General features: G+C 42.9%; 1 protein-coding gene across 1 annotated transcript in view; it reads right to left on the bottom strand.

Annotated features, from left to right (window-relative positions):
* LOC137456979 (kinesin-like protein KIF6) overlaps positions 1-12,640 on the bottom strand; it is a 133,973-nt gene that overhangs the window by 38,462 nt on the left and 82,871 nt on the right. Inside the window, exon 13 of the mRNA XM_068168674.1 lies at positions 12,173-12,385. Within this exon, the coding sequence (XP_068024775.1) occupies positions 12,173-12,385 (213 nt within the window). The remainder of the gene's footprint in view (positions 1-12,172; positions 12,386-12,640) is intronic.

Raw genomic sequence — 12,640 nt, 5'->3', positions numbered from 1 at the left:
TATCAGTTCTTCCACTGGTATCAAGCCTCGTGTTTAACAATACTATACTGATGACATTACTTTAAATATGAGGTGTTGGGTGATGGGTTGGACTTGATGATCTCTGAGGTCTTTTCCAACCGTATTGATTCTATGATTCTACATGAGCCCTGATATTAAACAAGCAGTTAAAGATGTTCTTGTTGAGAAAATACCATTTAATATTATATCACAGAATCACAGAATGTTAGAGGTTGGAAGGGATCTCCTGCCAAAAGCAGGATCACTTAGGGCAGTCTGCACAGGAATGCATCCAGGCAGGCTTTGAAAATCTCCAGAGAAGGAGACTCCACAACCTCTGTGGGCAGTCTGTTTCAGTACTCCATCATCCTCACTGTAAAGAAGTCTCTCCTCATGTTGAAGTGAAATCTTCTATGTTAAAGTTTGTATTCGTTGTTCCTTGTCTTATTACTGTGCATCACCAAAAAGAGCTTGTCCCCATCCACTTGACAGCCACCCCTCAGATATTTGTAGACAACGATCAGATCTGCTCTCACTCTCCTCTCCTCTCCTCTCCTCTTCTCCCCTCCCCTCCCCTCCCCTCCCCTCCCCTCCCCTCCCCTCCCCTCCCCTCCCCTCCCCTCTCCTCTCCTCTCCTCTCCTCTCCTCTCCTCTCCTCTCCTCTCCTCTCCTCTCCTCTCCTCTCCTCTCCTCTCCTCTCCTCTCCTCTCCTCTCCTCTCCTCTTCTCCCCTCCCCTCCCCTCCCCTCCCCTCCCCTCCCCTCCCCTCCCCTCCCCTCTCCTCTCCTCTCCTCTCCTCTCCTCTCCTCTCCTCTCCTCTCCTCTCCTCTCCTCTCCTCTCCGAACCTCTCCGAACCTCTCCGAACCTCTCCGAACCTCTCCTCTCCTCTCCTTCTCTTCCCCAGATCTCTCAGTCTCTCTTCATAGGGGAGATGCTCAAGCCCCCTAATCATCCTTGTGGCTCTCCATTGGATTCTCTCTAGCCGATTGTGGTAGTTTGAGGTTACTTGCCTTTAAGAACCACAAACTTACAGACCTCCAGAGGGGCCAGAGTGTCCAGGAGGTGGACCAGAAGGTGCATTTCCTTCCCATAAGTCCTGCATCCCTGTAAAACTGCTTGCAAAGTCATTTTTCTCCCTTTTCACTCCTTCTCTGCTCCCAGGAGGACATGCAGACTGTTATCTCCTTGCAGGGGAGTGAGGCCTGGAATTTGGCCTTAGCAATGCTGCCAATTAGGCCTGGAGCAGTCTAACTGGGGCCTGGGGCTACCAAGACAATTTTTTTTTGCTGCATGTGGTGGGTTAATGCTCTTTTCTGAAAACAAAATAAAACAAAGCAGGGTGGAGGGCTTTCAGGTACTTTACCCTCCCTGCAGGGCATTTCCCCCTGGGAAAGCTGAGTCTGTTCCACTCCCCCCTCCCTGCCCAGCCAGGGTATAAAAAGCAGGACATCATAGCTGTGGGATCTCCTTTTGGCTCCTGCCTCTGCTGGATGAGAGCTACTGCAGCTGCCCTCCTGCTCCTCAGCCACGTGGTCGGACCTGATCCTTTTCCCTGCTGCTTCCGCGCCTCCTCAGAGAAAGACTGGTTTTGTATTGTTCTTTTCTGTCCCACTCCCATCCACTCTTGTTCCTTGCCCTTGTGAACTTTTCCTGTTATTGTCATATATATATATATATATAGTTTAAAGAAAAATTCTTTGCCTCTCTACTTCCAAGCCAACTCCAGATTGTTGTTTAGTGGATTTGCTCCTTACCCCTTTTTTTCTTTCCCTCTCTGTTTGGAGGGAGGAGGTGGGGGGGGGAGTGGGGAAGAGATTGTCAGCCTTTTCCCATTTGGGCTTTTAACTCCCAGTTAAGGCTCAAACCACTACATTGCACCATGATGGTGTGGTATGGGTTACGAGGCTTGGTAGTGAGGGGGCATGAAGGCTTGGGTTTGTTGACCTGGCTTTAAACGGAGGTTTGTGTGAAGCTTTGACTTAATGAACTTCCATGTTAAACTCAGACTATGGATTTTTGTGTATTTTATATGCCTCGTACTGTTGTATATAGTTGTGCATAGCCTTTCCATTTAAACGTTCCAGCAGTCTAATCCTGTGTGTGAAGCATGTTTCTTTTGCCCCTGTTGGGAGAGGTGAAAGAGCAATCCGTCTCACTCTAAACCACAAGACAGATTCATGTCTGTCTTGAACTGGGGAGCCCAAAACTGGACACAATATTCCAGGTGTGGTCTCACCAGGGCACAGTACATGGGGAGAAGAACCTCCCTAGACCTGCTGGACACACTTTTCTTGATGCATCCCAGGATACCATTGGCCCTTCTGGACACAAGGGCGCATTGCTGTCCTATGGAGAAATTGCTGTCCACTAGAACTCCAAGGTCTTTCTTTGCAGAGCTGCTTCCCAGCAAGGTGTGGTGGTGAGAGAAGGTTTCTGTTCTCCCTCCCCCACAAAGAAAGAAACCACAGCTAACGCAGTTGGAGGAGCAAAGGGTACAAGCTATATTTACAAGCAGGATGAAATGCAGTGGATATATACCCAATATACAGTATTTACAATATATATATGGAAATACACAGCAAAGAAAGTAATAGAGAACAAAACTCCCTCCTCCGGACAGAGGAGCGTTCCCCCCCCCCCCCGCCCCGTACCCCCTCTCTCCCCCCACCTCCCTTATTTCCAAAAAGAGTTAGAGAACAGGTAATTATTAAGGAGGAAATTCTTGTTAGGCTCAAAGCACATGCAAGGATTAGTTCTCTTATATGTTATTCAAGGTCACCTCCGGCTAGTTGCTCGGAGAGAGACAGAAGCAGACAGGCCGAAAAGACAGAATAGACTGGAACTGAGACAGAGACTCAAACTGAACTAAAACTTAAAGTTGCATTTTACCTATCTACCAATGAAATTCGTTTAGAATATCTGAATGTTTTGAAAACATTCAGCCAGTGTGTTCCAGCAACTGTCCCTTTCTTAAAGGCACAGCCTAAAGTGGTCACACAAGGCAACCTCTAACCTGTACTGCTGCCTGCTGTTATTCCTCCCCAAGGGCAGGACCCTGCACTCGTCCTTATTGAACTTCATGAGGTTTACCTTCACCCAGCTCTCCAGCCTGTCCAGATTTCACTGGATGGCAGAACAGCCTAATGGGGTCAAAACTGGGCCCAGTACTGATCCCTGGGGAACACCACTGGCCACAGGCTTCCAAGTTGACTCTGTGCTGCTGCTGCTAACCCTCTGAACTCTGATGCTGAGCCAGTTTTCAATTCACCTCACAGACCAATTGTCTATGCCACATTTTCTGAGCTTTTCTACAAGGGTGCTATGGGATACAGTATCAAAATCCTTACTGATGTCAAGGTATACAATGTCCACTGCTCTTCCTTCATCTACTCATTTGGTCATGTTTTCATAGAAGGCTATCAAATTAGTCAGGCAGGATATTCCATTGGTAAATCAATGTTGGCTACACCTGATAACCTTCTTTTCTTCCATGTGGTTAGTGGTGACCTCTGGAATAAGCTGTTCTATCATCTTTCCAGGGATGGAGGTAAGGCTGACTGGTTTGTAGTTGCCTGGGTCTTCCTTCTTGCTTTTTTTTGAAGACTGGAGTGACATTCGCTTTCTTCCAGTCATCAGGCACCTCTCCTGCTTTCCATGGCTTTTCAAAAATGATGGGAGTGAGGCTCAGAAATAGTGTGCGCCAGCTCTCTCAGCACATGTGGATGCACCCCATTGGGGCCCATGAATTTGTGTTTTCAGTTGGTACAAGTGATCTCTGAGCCAGTCCTGATTGACTGAGCGGAGGCAATCCATGCAGCTCTCCTGTCTCCCTTACTTGATTTTTTTTCCCAAGGGAATACATTTTTCTTGACCTTGGAGGAGGTAATGTTTGAATATTAACCATCTTTCTTGAGCCCCCCTTCCTTCTAGAGCCCTAGGCCACTGGATACTTCTAAGCAGAGTTTTGAAGAAGGCAATGTTATCCCTCTTAAAAGTCCAGGGTTGAAATTTTAGTTATCCCCTGATTCTTTGTCTGTTGATATTAAACTCCTAACATATCATTATCACTACAGCCAAGATTACTTACAACTTTAATATCTACAACCAGTCCTTCTTTGTTTGTTAATACCAGGTTAATCAACTTCTTAAAATTTCATATTTAATAGCAGTTGGAAACTATGAGACAATGATGCCCAAAGGTCTACTTGGAAATCAAACTTGAAGTGTCAGGCTTTGTTTCCTTTTGTGTTTATTACAGTCATTACCACTAAAGGCTACCATTTATACTTTACTGCATAGAGGAGGTGTATGCCTGAAATGTTCCAAGTCAGCCTCCCATTGGACAAATTAAGTCCAGGAGCTGTTTTACAGTTGTGATTAGCTCATGATAAAAATTTCCCTCCTAATACAGATTAAGATCTCAAGCACAGCAATGAAGCAGGATGCTCGCATTTTTCCTGCTTCAATCTGAATAGTATAGCTTAGAAACAATACTGTATCTTTCAATGCAGAAATGGCCCTAGATGACAATGCAAAAATAAGTTTCACCACACAGAGAACATTTCTACAAGTTAATGCAGGTTTTTTTTTTTTTTTGTCATACAGAAAAACAAACGTGCCTGCACAAGACCTCCTTGTATTCCTATTACAGAATCACAGAATCACCAAGGTTGGAAAAGACCTCAAAGATCATCAAGTCCAAACTGTCACCATAGACCTCATGACTAAACCATGGCACCAAGTGCCACATCAAATCCCCTCTTGAACATCTCCAGGGGTGGTGACTCCACCACCTCCATGGGCATCACATTCCAATGGCGAACAACTCTCTCAGTGAAGAACTTTCTCCTCACCTCGAGCCTAAACTTCCCCTGGCACAGCTTGAGACTGTGTCCTCTTGTTCTGGTGCTGGTTGCCTGGGAGAAGAGACCAACTCCATCCTGGCTACAACCACCCTTCAGGGAGTTGTAGCCAGTAATAAGGTCTCCCCTGAGCCTCCTCTCCAGGCTAAGCAACCCCAGCTCCCTCAGCCTCTCCTCATAGGGCTTCTGCTCAAGGCCTCTCCCCAGCCTTATTGCCCTTCTCTGGACACCTTCAAGAGTCTCAATGTCCTTCTTAAACTGAGAGGCCCAGAACTGGACACAGGACTCAAGGTGAGACATTTTCATCTACTTTTCATAAATTTGTCAGCATAAGTTAGTACCTCTGATGAACAGGGTAACAGGCGAGTAAGTCTGAAGATTTTAAAATGCAAAAGCAGCAGCAAATCTAGCATGAAAGTAACAGTGAAATTAATCTGTCCATCTGTCCTCTATCACAGAAGGGTAACCATCTGTTTCTGGACAAAGAAACATTAAAGCTACACAATGTATCAATGCAAAATAAATGAAAGGTTCTAAAATAAATAATTTGTCCTTCAAGAAACTAATCATTAGCTAGACTTTCCTACGACTATTTCACTAAGTATTCATTTTTCCTAGGTTTTCTGCTGATTTTCTAGTTTAATTATTTTCAGGATAAGGAAATGAGACAGGAAAATGGAAAACATGTTAGAGACATGATTAGAGGCATTAGAGACACTGCTTTTATAATCTGTTAAATCAGAGTGATTGTAGATTGGACAGAGCAGAATTAAAGAGAGCAAGTTTGCAAGCCAAAACATTCAAAGAGTTAACACATGACATAGCCTACAAGCTACAAATGGAAATCTTCATAAATCACATAAGGCATGCAAAGTGTTTAAATTACGAAGAAGAGCCTGAATATTACACTTAAAGTTCCACTTGGGAGTTTAAGCTGGTTGAGGCCCAAGCTTTTCCTTACATCTTTAGCAAACCCTTAACACCTAGAGAAAAAGACGTATGTCTACATACAGATTTTGAAAAGAATGGGTAACTTTACAATTATGAGGAGCTGCAGGTTTGCAATGTGTGAAAAATGAGGATCTTTGTTCAGGTAAGAATGATACCTCACTTGCATTTTTTTCCCCCTCTCAAAGTGAGAATCAAAGTGAGGTCATCATTCAAGCTTTATCCTGATATATCTGTCCTTAGTAATGCAGAGTGCAGAATATAAATTTCAACAAATCAGTTAGTTGGAGCTAAAATTCTGGTTTCCTACTTTATGGTGAAGGAACACAAGAGCATACATATTTGCTTGCAAAAAAACAAAAGCATAATATCAAAGCTGAGAATTTGCTAATGCTTCTAAGATTCTTATTTAAAGACTAAAGAATAAGCATCATTACATAAAAGATGTAATAAGACGAGACATATGGAATAGAATAGAATAGAATAGAATAGAATAGAATAGAATAGAATAGAATAGAATAGAATAGAATAGAATAGAACAGAACCAGGTTGGAAGAGATCTTTGAGATCATCAGGTCCAACCTATCACCCAACACTATCTAATCAACTAAACTATGGCACCAAGTGCCTCATCCAGGCTCTTCCTAAACACTTCCAGTGATGGTGACTCCACCACCTCCCTGGACAGCCCATTCCAATGGCCAATTGCTTTCTGTAAAGAACTTCTTCCTAACATCCAGCCTAAACCTCCCCTGGCACAGCTTGAGACTGTGTCCTCATGTTCTGGTTCTGGTTGCCTGGGAGAAGAGACCAACACCCACCTGGCTGCAACCTCCCTTCAGGTAGTTGTAGAGAGCAATAAGGTCTGCCCTGAGCCTCCTCTTCTCCAGGCTAAGCAACCCCAGCTCCCTCAGCCTCTCCTCATAGGGCTTGTGCTCCAAACCCCTCCCCAGCTTTGTTGCCATTCTCTGCTACTTTTGGCTATGTTTTATGAGGACATAATTAGATTTAGTTAATGCTATGTCACCAAATCAATTAAAGTCTTCCTATAAAATGGGACAGAGCATAATAAATAGGAAAAGTACACATGCAATCTCCTCTACAATAATAGTCACAATCCTGATGCAAGTTACTGTGATAACCAACTGCTAGTTCAACCACTAAGCAATTTAAGAGGATAATTTAGCAGCTTTAAATAGTTTAAGAAATCCATTCACGTTAGAACACTAGTAAAATCTAAGTTTCTACTAGTCAGCTGTCCTGTTTGAATTTTCAGCTGAAGGTTCTTTCTCCCTTCAGTTAAAACAAAACAAAACAAAACAAAACAAAACCAAAATTCACAAAAGGCATGAAGAACAGTATACAAAATGTAGATCATGAATATGTAAAACTTAGACATGACAAGCTAGGATGAGGCATGCTTTACTAATGAAAACATAAGCACTCCCAGAACCCACCAAGCAATCTTTGTATTTTAACAATTACATTGTAAAATAAAGAAAACATGCGAGTATGCAACAAAAATCTGTCTACAGTTACTGGAAATTGTTTTATGTAGACTTTGTAACTAACAATTTGCAAGATTATTGTTAATTGGTGTCATAACTGAGCAGTCAGATAATGCAGGGATAACTGTAATGCCTAACTCTTTTAAATTAACCACTGTAAAAACTCCCTTACTTATACAATCTATGTTAACTGGTCAATATAATTTCCATAGCTGTTTCTATAACAATTTAATTACATAGCCAAATCCTGTGGTATTACTTGTAAGCACAAAGTGAAATGTATCCTTAAAATCTTGGTTTCAAGTAGCTCTGAAAATTTAGAATGCAGATGAATCTCTTTTCCAAAATAATAGTAAATACTGCTTGCCTCTCTGTATCTTTTAAAATTTACTCATCAGGAGTCTACTGAAGGGAATACTTAACCACAGAATCACAGAATCCCCAAGGTTGGAAGAGACATTAAAGATCACCAAGTCCAACCTGTCACCACAGACCTCATGGCACCAAGTGCTATGTCCAATCCCCTCTTGAACACCTCCAAGGATGGTGACTCCACCACCTCCCTGGGCAGCACATTCCAATGGCTAACAACTCTCTCTGTCAAGAACTTTCTCCTCACCTTGAGCCTAAACTTCCCCTGATGCAGCTTGAGACTGTGTCCTCTTGTTCTGGTGCTGGTTGCCTGGGAAAAGAGACCGATCCCCTCCTAGCTACAACCTCCCTTCAGGTAGCTGTAGACAGCAATGAGATCTCCCCTGAGCCTCCTCTTCTTCAGGCTAAACAAACCCATCTCCCTCAGCCTCTCCTCGTAGGGCCTGTGCTCGAGGCCTCCCACCAGCCTTGTTGTGGAAGACTCAGTATTTAAAACTCTCAGGGCTGACAACATAAGTTTCTGGAATTCCTTTAATAGCCACATTATTTGAAACGTGCAAGACAGTATTAGATGAATTAGGTATGAGTCCTGATGAGTCTACAGTAATAGAATGGAATGGAATGGAATGGAATGGAATGGAATGGAATGGAATGGAATGGAATGGAATGGAATTAACCAGGTTGGAAAAGACCTTCATTCCTAACTCCTGAGAAGTGCATGTCATACTTCTGCAATGGTCCTTATCAAACTTCATTCCCATTCTTTCATGTGCTTCTGTAGTCTACTGACAATTTCATTGCTGCTGTAGGATGCCAAAAAATTTCCATGATGAGAAAACTTTTTCAAATTCATACAGAAATTTGAAGGTCAAAAGCAACAGCTTAAGTCACAATTTGTATTTGGTATATATCAGAGTATTAAAATTACTTCTTTGCAAATAACTCATTATGCTATGTAAGTTTACAGACTGCTTGTCCTAGTACTGGCTTTCTTTGACTCTCAGAACTTTTATCTTCTCTTTTTTCTTGAGGCCACTGGCCTTATTCTAACTATTACTTCATGTTCTTAAATATTTGTTTTACTTGTCCTGAATTGGGTTCATTAAGCATTCTGGAATATATTATTTTAAAATCTCACATACAAATTTAAAATTCTAAAATCTGTGTAATGGTTTGAATCAGAACAAAATAGGTCAGACTGAACCATTGGGTTAACCTGGCTATTTTCCCAACATAAAAATGTGGGAAAAGTAATACATAAAAAACTCCTTGGGATTGAGACAAAGAAAAGTGGGAGAAGAATTGAGTTTACTGATCAAAACTCACATAAACATGGTACAAAGTGCATCATTACCTTAGCCTATTTGCAGAAGCAGCATGGTGCAAAGCAGCAATAAGTGAGCCAAAAGCCCAAGCCATGAACTAATGCCCCATCACTCCTTGACACGCTGCCATCCCAGTGGAAAAGATAACACCCTAAAAACCTGGAACCTAGAAGCAGCAACTGGAACAAGAAGCCTCCCACGTTCAATGTGAACTTCAAGCCCCATAACACTTTGCTCCAGTCAGCACTTTCATTTTTGAAGCTATCATGACTACAGCATGGTATGAATAACAGCAGTAGGTTCAATTCAATCCATGACAATTTGAAATGCAATTTTAAAGCCTAAAGAAAAGCTACAATGCTTCCAAAAAAAAAAAATAAATTTCTTAAAGTCCTTCTCCTGTAGCAAAACTTTACATCTTGCATGATGCCTTTATGTGTACTATAAATTCATGGAGATGAAATGATTTCATAGTTTCATAGTTTCATTCAGGGTTGGAAGGGACCACAAGGATCATCTAGTTCCAACCCCCCTGCCATGGGCAGGGACACCCTACACTAGATCAGGCTGGACAGAGCCTCATCCAGCCTGCTCTTAAACACCTCCAGGGACGGGGCCTCGACCACCTCCCTGGACAACCCATTCCAGGGTTTCACCACTCTCATGGTGAAGAACCTCCTCCTCACATCTAGCCTGAATCTCCCCACCTCCAGCTTCATTCCATTCCCCCTAGTCCTATCACTACCTGAGATCCTGAGAAGTCCTTCCCCAGCCTTCCTGTAGGCCCCCTTCAGATACTGGAAGGCCACAATTAGGTCATCTCGAAGCCTTCTCTTCTGCAGACTGAACAGCCCCAACTCCTTCAGTCTGCCCTCATAGGAGAGGTGCTCCAGCCCTCTGATCATCCTTGTGGCCCTTCTCTGGACACGTTCCAGCACCTCCACATCCCTCTTGTAATAGGGGCTCCAGAACTGGACACAGTACTCCAGGTGGGGTCTCACCAGGGCTGAGTAGAGGGGGAGGATCACCTCCTTCGACCTGCTAGCCACACTTCTCCTGATGCAGCCCAGGATCTGATTGGCTTTGTGGGCTGCAAGAGCACATTGAGAGCTCATGTTGAGCTTTTTGTCCACCAGCACCCCCAAGTCTCTCTCCTCAGGGCTACTTTCCAGCCAGTCACTGCCCAGCCTGTATTTGTGCCTGGGATTGCCTTGACCCAGATGCAGGACCCTGCACTTGCACTTGCACTTGCACTTTCAAAATTTTCTGATGAGCTGTTTGCACACACCAGTGAATTTTAAGGTGAATATAAGGCGAATTTTTCTCAAACATCTTTCTTGATACCATGAAGAAACAAATTGTGAAAATCCCAAAAAGTTGGTTTGAAGAATATGTATTAAAGAGTTCATGTGGACTGGATATAACTCTAGTTGCAGTATGAAGTTAAATATCAAAAATGTTTTATTCTCAGAGCCTTAGGAAATAAAACAAATGAAAGAGGAAAAATAAGGTTGTTTAAGTACTAGGTAGAGACATGAGGGGCACAAAAGAACCTACACACCTGGTTCCACATTCTTGCAGAGACAACCGGTCTCTTGACTTTGGGGTTAAGGCATACTGGCAAGGCTGTGTGTGTTATATTTTTAACAGTGTTTCTATTATTATTTACATTTGACATTCTAAATATTCCCTGTGTACAACAGCACAAACATTTTAAGAAATAATGTTACAAAGCATTATCATTATAACAGATAAACACTAAAGAAGATTGTACGTCCAAATGCTGCCAACGGTTCTTGACTAGATTTGTAGCATCAGGACACTCTAAAGAAATGAAGACCTATTTGATCACATAAGGTAGTCCAAAAATAACTTTATTTATTTGTAGCCCTCAAGAAATATGACTGAAAAGTTTAAAATAAAAACAAAAAAACTGTAAGTGAACCTATGTGAGGAATTTCACATTCACACTTAGCACACACTAGGTAGATGGGCAGAGTCCAAGGGCAGGAGATTTAACACATCTAGGGGCTGGGTTCTACACAATGGCCGCAACAACCCCATGCACTGCTACAGGTTGGGGTCAGAGTGGCTGGAGAGCGGCTAGGTAGAGAGGGACCTGGGGGTACTGGTTGATGGTAGGCTGAACATGAGCCTGCAGTGTGCCCAGGTGGCCAAGAAGGCCAATGGCATCCTGGCCTGCATCAGGAACAGTGTGGCCAGCAGGAGCAGGGAGGTCATTGTTCCCCTGTACTCAGCACTGGTTAGGCCACACCTTGCGTCCTGTGTCCAGTTATGGGCCTCTCAGTTTGGGAAAGATGTTGAGTTGCTGGAACGTGTCCAGAGAAGGGCAACAAAGCTGGGGAGGAACTTGGAGCACAAGCCCTATGAGGAGAGGCTGAGGGAGCTGGGGTTGCTTAGCCTGGAGAAGAGGAGGCTCAGGGCAGACCTTATTGATCTCTACAACTACCTGAAGGGAGGTTGTAGCCAGGAGGGGGTTGGTCTCTACTCCCAGGCAACCAGGGCCAGAACAAGAGGACACAGTCTCAAGCTGCACCAGGGGAGGTTCAGACTGGATTTTAGGAAGAAGTTCATCACAGAATGAATGATTTGCCATTGAAATGTGCTGCCCAGGGAGGTGGTGGAGTCACCATCAGTGGAGGTGTTTAAGAAGAGACTGGATGGGGTGCTTGTTGCGATGGTTTAGTTGATTAGATGGTGTTGGGTGATAGGTTGGACTCGATAATCTCAAAGGTCTTTTCCAACCTGGTCTATCCTATCCTATCCTATCCTATCCTATCCTATCCTATCCTATCCTATCCTATCCTATCCTATCCTATCCTATCCTATCCTATCCTATCCTATCCTATCCTATCCTATTCTCTGAGAATTTACCCTAATTGCAGTTGTAGGTCTAATCAGTTGTAGGCCTTTGAATTTATGTTTTGGTTTTGTAGGAGTTTTCAACAGAGTATGTTGAACCAGTATGTGAGAGTCATCAGCACCCTGAGAAGGTTAATTCCTGCATTGGTGGCATAGAATTAGCACAATACAGCTGATATTGAATATAAAACTTTCTTGTTCTGGTTCACATTTGAATGATATGATGTAAATCACATTGCAATAATCCAATAACTGTGCACTTAATTACACTAACCTGTTTGTCTGGAAAGAAAACGTATCCTGTGAACTGAAGAGTTAAAATCTTTTTCCTCTTTTAGACTAAAACGGCAAGATGGACTCTGACTTTCATCCAAGTTTAGAGAAAGCGACTGCTCCAAGACTGTAGTACCACAAGAGGCAGCATTAAGTTGGAAAAGAGCATTTTGTGATTTCTTTTTTTCCTTTTTTAGCATATTTACCAGAATATCTGCAAGACATATTAAGGAATCATTAGAAACCACTTTTTACAAAGCAACAACCATCTTTGTTTATCCCTAAGTCATCTTGCTCCCAAGTTAGAACCATTCACAATATGGAAGCCTAGATGTGAATGTGAATTTGGGCGTATCTTTTGTGATTATATTCACCCACTTCAGTTTTTCCAAACAGGTAGCCTGAGAAATGTATCACATCTGCAAGCTTCTCACAAGAAGGTTTACTAAATGCAAACCAAGTCATTAGG

The sequence above is a fragment of the Melanerpes formicivorus genome, unplaced genomic scaffold, assembly GCF_026170545.1.
Source record: "Melanerpes formicivorus ecotype bairdi unplaced genomic scaffold, bMelFor1.0.p_v2 SCAF_151, whole genome shotgun sequence".
Lineage (NCBI taxonomy): Eukaryota > Metazoa > Chordata > Aves > Piciformes > Picidae > Melanerpes > Melanerpes formicivorus.
The sequence above is the reverse complement of the archived record's forward strand: the minus strand, read 5'-3'. Positions and strand labels throughout refer to the sequence as shown.